Source organism: Gigantopelta aegis, chromosome 10, assembly GCF_016097555.1.
Source record: "Gigantopelta aegis isolate Gae_Host chromosome 10, Gae_host_genome, whole genome shotgun sequence".
Taxonomy (NCBI): Eukaryota; Metazoa; Mollusca; class Gastropoda; order Neomphalida; family Peltospiridae; genus Gigantopelta; species Gigantopelta aegis.
Genome location: NC_054708.1, coordinates 44,428,198 through 44,436,100, shown reverse-complemented (window position 1 = coordinate 44,436,100; position 7,903 = coordinate 44,428,198). Strand labels below are relative to the sequence as shown.

The following is a 7,903-nucleotide window of genomic DNA, read 5'->3' as shown; positions in this document are numbered from 1 at the left end:
CAATAAATGCACTTCGTGCAGTTTTCCCTGACACCAGTGTACAAGGCTGTTTGTACCATTTATCCCAGTGTGTATACCGCAGAGTTCAGGCACAAGGATTACAACAGGATTATGCTACAAACCATGAGTTGTCACTGCAGATCAGGATGATTCCAGCAATGGCATTCGTGCCAGTTGCTGACATACCAGCTACATTTGAAGCGTTACAAGATGATTCTCCAGAGGATATACAACCTATTCTTGATCATTTTGAAGATGTGTTCATTGGACGAGCTATAGACGCCGTGGTCGGAGAGACCAAAGTTTCTCACACGAACGAGTGGATGAGGGATTGCCACCGTGCATGGGCGTCGATCGGTGGGGGACAGGGGGGGGACGCGTCCCCCTCACTATTCAACGCCGGGGGACAATCTATATAAGTGTCCCCTCCACTTTTTCGTTTAGCAAAAACAAGAACAACACCACCACCAACAAAAAGAACAATAACAAAAAACAAAAAAAATTAAACGTTTAACCACTAATGTGTAGCTTTGTGATTTTCATTGACATTCCTTTATCACACACACACACATACACACGTCTCCCCCCCCCCCCCCCCCACTTTTAAAGCCGGATTGACGCCCATGTTGCCACGTACCAACAACCACTGTGAGGGATGGCACCGCAGAATGTCAGCAACTGTCGGTACATGTCATCCAAGCATATGGGTGTTCTTTGATGTGTTAAAAAAAAGAACAATCATTAAGCGTAGTTACTATGACCCAAGCACTGGCCGGAGAAGATCCACCACCTCAACGTCGGAAATATAGAGACCGGGCGGGGGGAAATGATCGGGGGGGGGGGGGGGGGGGGGATTCCCTGCTACCTTCCAACTTATGTTCATTTAAACAAGTATGCAATGAAGGTTCTTCATCAAACATTGTGAGATACCAAGTATAAACCAACAAAAATTAAGTTTTTTTAGTGAAGGGGGTATTTTTTAGAGCAAAATGTGTTACTTTGAATAAAATGGCCATTGCTTGGTAATGTATAATAACAGGTTCGATTTTCCAAATATATTTAGCAAGAATATGATATTTTAATCGCATTTGGCGTGTTTACATCGGGATATTTTCAACAAGTTGAATATATAACGTTTCGTTTTTTGGTAGTTTATTTTACATATCAGGTTATACTTTCAACTCTTGCATATTAAACAGTGGCATATTTGTAGCAAACCAAAGGACGCCGATTTATATTAGCACAATGCAAAGCGACACTATTCACAATAATTCCATTGTATATTTACATCACATAACATCATTTTTAAACATCCGCACATACATTTTCAAAGAATTGGTTGTGTAACGTATTTTATTTATTACCGTACATTAGAAACAAATACGTACGTGTGTCTGCTAGAACTTTTCTTTAAAGGGACATTCCTGAGTTTGCTCCAATTTTTTAAAGATGTTATCGACTAATAAAATATTTCTACGATTAAACTTACATATTAAATATATTTTCTTGTTTAGAATATTAGTGGCTGTATATTAAACGTGTTTCTGATCGTTCTAAAATTTGTACTAGGTTAATTTTCATTTTATTTCCTAAAAAATATTTTTATTTGAAGACAAAGTCCAGTTTGGGCTTCTTACAAATATTAAGACGACCAGAAACACATTGAATTTACAGACACTGATATTCTAAACAAGAAAATATATTTAATATGTAAGTTTAATCGTAGAAATATTTTATTAGTCGGAAACATCTTACAATGTAGCAAACTCAGGAATGTCCCTTTAAAGTTAAAATTCGCAGCAAAATAAACGTAGTATTACAAGCTACTTTTACGCGTAAACATGTGTGGTTCTAACATTTATAGCAATCAAAACTACATTTTACGTCACAAACATCGACATGCATTGTCTGTTTCAGTTTGACCTGTTTTAGTCGATTTAAATGTGGTTATTGACATTTAGGAATAAATAGAATTTTTGGGACCAAAACAAACAAAATTGCACTAATCCGCTTTTGGAATGTTTGTGAATACTGGCATAGATTGGTACTATTGCTATGTGCCTTTTGGCGGCTTTCTTCTCGTTACTTAAGCGATTTTTGTGTAACAGATTTTGGTGTATCGGATTCTGTGTAGGCCTACACAACTTTATTCTCGTATAAATCAGCGAATGTTTTACGGACCGCGGACTATTTTGCATTGGTTTGGAGAAGACCGCCTGACAGTTATAGTTATAACAAACATCATTTGTCTTTTTATTCTATAAATAGGTCAAAATAGCGTAATATATATATATATATATATATATATATATATATATATATATATATATATATATATATATATATATTTTATGACCAAACAATTCAAATTAAATAACAGGGACGAACATGATCGGGAACGAAACGTCCCGTAACCGTTACGACATAAACTCAATAGTTTGGAGTTCTCGGTCCTGCGTTCCAGGAATACAAAGTGAAAGTAGATCTATAACTCGGAAAGAAAAACGAACAATGGCTGCTTCTAATGACAGTTGTGTTTATCGTGCTTCGTCTCCGGGAATCAACTCATTCGACAAGTGCAATACACACCACCTAGAGAACACGTTTTACTGCATGCAATGTCGATGTCGTCTTTGCAGTAAGTGTGTCCACGACGACCCCGAGGCGCAAATACCAGTGGCACATGATCAACATCTTGATCGACTGGTCATCCTTCCTATTATGACTGCAGTTAAACAACTGAAGGTTTTATTCTTTTCTTTATGTTTTATTTATTAATCATCGGCTATTGGATGTCAAATAGTTTTTACTTTTGACATAGTCTCGGAGAGAAAATCCGCTACAGTTTTTTTCATCAGTAGCAAGGTTTAAAAAAAAATTATATGCACCATCCCACAGACAGGATAGCACACACCACGGCTTTTGACATACAAGTCAGGGCTTTATCCAGGCGTTCTGTGTGTCCAAACATATCAGGCCACAGTTTGTCACCTTCCTACCCCACTGTTTCGTCACGATGACCTGTAGTTCATCAAGATAAACGTCTCCGGCGCGATATTTATTATTGTGATGTTTATTGCTGTGCTGAGGTCCAATAAATGTCAGAATGTTTAAAAAAATGGACCGTAGATGTTTACCTTGGTGAACTAAATGACCTGTCACAGGAAATGTTGAAACTGACAGTGTTCAACACTAAGCAGGTCTACCACATATATTCACATACAAAAACAGAACAGGGCTAGAAGAAGGAAATGTTTTATTTAACGACGCACTCACCACATTTTATTTACGGTTATATGGCATCAGACATATGGTTAAGGACTACACAGATTTTGAGAGAAAACCCGCTGTCACCACTACATGGGCTACTCTTTCCGATTAGCAGCAAGGGATCTTTTATTTGCACTTCCCACAGGCAGGATAGCACAAACCATGGCCTTTGTTGAACCAGTTATGGATCACTGGTCGGTGCAAGTGGTTTACACCTACCCATTGAGCCTTGCTGAGCACTCACTCAGGGTTTGGAGTCGGTATCTGGATTAAAATCCCATGCCTCGACTGGGATCCGAACCCAGTACCTACCAGCCTGTAGACCGATGGCCTAACCACGACGCCACCGAGGCCGGTCGAACAGGGCTAGATCACACATGAGGTAATTGTTATAGTCACAATAATGTGATGGGGCAGGATTTAGTTCAGTCAGTTGAGTGCTTGCTTGAGGTGCATGCGTCGTAGGATCAAATGATCTCGATGGATCCATTCATCTGATTGTCATTACAACCAGTGCACCACAACTGGTCAAAACCCATGGTATGTGCTTTCCTGTCTGGGAAGGTGCATACAAAAGATTCCTTGATGCATTACCAAAAATGTAGCAGGTTTCCTCTCATGACTGAGTCAGAATTACCAAATGTTTGACGTCCAATAGCTGATGATTAATTAATCAATGTGCTCTAGTGGTGTCGTTAAACAAAACAAACTTTCATAATGTGATTTGTCTTTAACGGATCTAGTTGGTTGAGTGCTCTCTTGAGGTGCTTGCTTTGTAGGATCGAACCACTTCGGTGATATCCATTCAGCTGATTGGGTTTCTTCTCGTTCCAACGCAACAAAGGTCATGGTATGTGCTTTCCTGTCTGGGAAAGTGCACATAAAAGAAACCTTGCAGCATTAAGAAAAAATGTAGTGGGTTTCCTTGGATGACTAGGAGTCAGAATTACCAAATGTTTCACATCTAACAGTCGATAATTAATTTATCAGTGTGCTCCAGTGGTGTCGTTAAACAAAACAAACAGATCTATTACTATATGTATAGTTTCCACCATGTTACAAATAGATAAAAATTTATGGTGACTCAGTCTTTATAATATATTTCTGTTTCTAGTTTTTATTATAAATTGTTAGTGACCATTGTAAATACATGTTAATATATATATTAATTTATTTATTTTTCATTTAGAGTGATTTGATGAAAGAAGTGGAAAATATGTCAACAGTGATGTATTCTGTGGATCACTATGACAATGACCTTGAGGACCAGAAGCTTATGCTTGAAGTAAGGAACAAGATACATTCTTAAAAAACTCAACCCCCACCCCCCAAACCAAACACAACAATAAAAAATAAAAAAACCAAAACCCCACCCAAAAACCAATGAAACAATTCAACTACTATTCACAATTATCTTCTTCTTTGTTTTCAACATGTTCAAAATATATGCCATCAATAAAATATATATGGAAATTTAACATGTTTGAAAAAAAGGAGGTAAAAAGTACTCTTTGTATACTTTTGAAAATGTTGATAATTATAATTATTGTGAATGATCCCTAGCTACCAGGGCTTTTTCGTACCGGTATCTGTTCTACTATTGGGATCCCTGGGACTCACCTTTTACCTTTCTGGAGGTGTCAGCCAGGCATTCAAGGGTCCCTAAACTAATGAACAGACTTCCAGAGAACAAATGGTGAATGTGTTGAATTGTATATATATATATATTTTGAGATCCACCATATATATATATATATATATATATATGGTGGACCTCAAAATAGGTCACACTGAATGATATATGTTGATGGCATGTGTTGCTCACAGATGCTTGGGAACAATGTCAAAGATGGCAGACAAATTATATCAATGAATGGATCATACTTAACACCAAAATTATGGTCAGTAAATTTCTGTGTGTTTGGTTGTTTAGTTCAGTTTTCACCACCATAAGAAATATGATAAATGTAATTAGAAATACATGTATGTTATTTTATTTTGGTATAATTGTTACAGTAGGTGCTGTCACCTGAAAAATAAATCATGAAAACCGTGACTAGCAAAAAGAAACCTTGATAATGAATGAAGTATTTGCATTGGAGACACCTAGTCAAACCCCCCCCCCCCCCCCCCCCCCCAAAAAAAAAAACCTTGATCTCAGCTGAATGTAATTAGTCCACAAAGTTAAGTAAACATGGAACTTGTTCAGAACTAATTTATTATTTTATGACTAATAATTCTTTAACAGTTGTCTTGGCTGGCTAGGAAGGATCAGATACGACAAGAGTTTGTCTCCTTTCACGCCATGTTGATTGACCGAGAAGAGGAACTTATCAGTAAAATGGAACACGTGAGTGCTGTCCTTCATATTTGGTGGGCCCATTGAGTTATTTTTCATTACAGCCAGTGCTTCACAACTGCAACTGATGTAACAAAGGCTGTGGTATGTACTACTTGTCTATGTGATGATGCATCTAAAAGATCCCTTGCTGCTAATCGAAAAGAGTAGCCCACGGAGTGGCAGCAGTGGGTTTCCTCTGTAATAATCTCTGTTGTTCTTAACCAGATGTCCGACGCCATATAACCATACTTAAATGTGTTGAATGCGTCATTAAATAAAACATTTCTTTCTTTCTGTCATATGCAGGCATGGCTGAGCAGGAGGGGCTGGTGAGGGAGAGGTTCCAATAATTCTGAATCAAAAATATTATTGGTAGTAAATCTTAAGGCAGAGATGAATTTTACTTGTATAATGCAGGAAATTGCATTTCAGGACATCTGGTTTTCGAACCTTTTATGGGGGAGCATATTCTTGAACCCTCTAAAAAGTTTGCTTTGCACCCTCGATTTTAGTCAGTCGCCCGATGTCTACTTGCTTCTGCCATGCCTGATATGTTAAGCATGTTATTTTTTTTTTTACACCAGGATGTGCAGACAGCCTTAGCAGGAATGTCAGACCTGATGGAAAGGAAACATAAATTAGAACGGACTGAATGTCAGATATCTGATGAATGTTTGAATCTGGTCCAGGAAGAGACATTGCCAAAGCTACATGTAGATGATTTCTTCCAGGTAAAAACCCCACAAAAACTTTAAACTAAGGACACACCATACAAACTTTATGGAACAGGCGTGGGCTGGACATGGGTGGTTCAGATATGAAGCTAGCTAAACCTATTGTCTACGTTTTCCTTGGACACAATTAGGCATTAAAAAAAAAATGTTTTCAGTTTCCCACCCTACCCTAATTTTATGTAGCTACCCTGATGTTTTTGCAATCAGCAAACTAATTCGGAACACCGTGACCGATTATGGTTTCTTGATTTGTTTCAATTTAAAAACAAAAACAAAAAGTTCCTACCAACCTACCCTAAAATTTTTTAAGGATGAAACCTGAAACACATTTTTATAAGGCCTTATATGAATAGCATAAAGTAGCAGATTCTAGCTTTAGCCCGTGAAAATGGACACTAAGTTTGGTTGATTTACAAAGCTGTAACACATCTGGATAAAGTTACAATAGAGTGAAACAAGAGTTTGTGATGTCGAAATGTTAATTTTTATAACCGTTACTTGCATTTTAAAAATGGTAAAAAGTGCATGTAGTAGTATTATGGTAGAAACAAAAGGCTGACCAGAAACACTTTTGATGTACTGCGATGGATAATCTAAACAATTAAATGCAAGTAATGTCAATGTCAAATTTCAATTATAAAAAACTCTGCTTTAATACTGATAAATATGCCATAGTGTTTGAAAACTACAGCCTTATTGTATTACAGTATAAAAATTTGTTTTAGCTTCAGGTGGGGGTGGGCGTGGGCATGGGGGGTTTGGTGGTGTGTGGGTTTTTGATGTGTTTTATATATGATCATACATATTTGTGATTTATGGCATGAATGTATTGGGAATTGTTAACAACAGCACCCTAGAACATTGTGGTTGCTTATGAAAGAAGGAATTTTTTTTTTCAAAGACACCATAATCAGGTCTCCATTTAGAAATGGTCATTTCTTGATAGTGTGTTAGCAAAATCCCAGAATCAAAAGTCCATTACCAATTATCATGTATTATAACACACTATTACTATGATTTATGTGGCGGGACGTAGCCCAAGTCCATTACCAATTATCATGTATTATAACACACTATTACTATGATTTATGGGGCAGGACGTAGCCCAAGTCCATTACCAATTATCATGTATTATAACACACTATTACTATGATTTATGGGGCGGGACGTAGCCCAAGTCCATTACCAATTATCATGTATTATAACACACTATTACACTATTACTATGATTTATGGGGCAGGACACTATTACTATGATTTATGGGGCGGGACGTAGCCCAAGTCCATTACCAATTATCATGTATTATAACACACTATTACTATGATTTATGGGGCAGGACGTAGCCCAAGTCCATTACCAATTATCATGTATTATAACACACTATTACTATGATTTATGGGGCAGGACGTAGCCCAAGTCCATTACCAATTAGCATGTATTATAACACACTATTACTATGATTTATGGGGCAGGACATAGCCCAAGTCCATTACCAATTAGCATGTAGTGTGTTATGTAGCCCAAGTCCATTACCAATTAGCATGTATTATAACACAC

At 37.3% G+C, this 7,903-nt stretch overlaps 1 protein-coding gene across 1 annotated transcript in view; it reads left to right on the top strand.

Moving 5' to 3' along the window:
• Positions 1–7,903, top strand: part of LOC121383645 — a 50,829-nt gene that overhangs the window by 30,942 nt on the left and 11,984 nt on the right. The window contains exons 8-12 of the mRNA XM_041513739.1: positions 69–357; positions 2,465–2,745; positions 4,460–4,555; positions 5,519–5,620; positions 6,196–6,342. Coding sequence (XP_041369673.1) covers positions 69–357; positions 2,465–2,745; positions 4,460–4,555; positions 5,519–5,620; positions 6,196–6,342 — 915 coding nt within the window. The remainder of the gene's footprint in view (positions 1–68; positions 358–2,464; positions 2,746–4,459; positions 4,556–5,518; positions 5,621–6,195; positions 6,343–7,903) is intronic.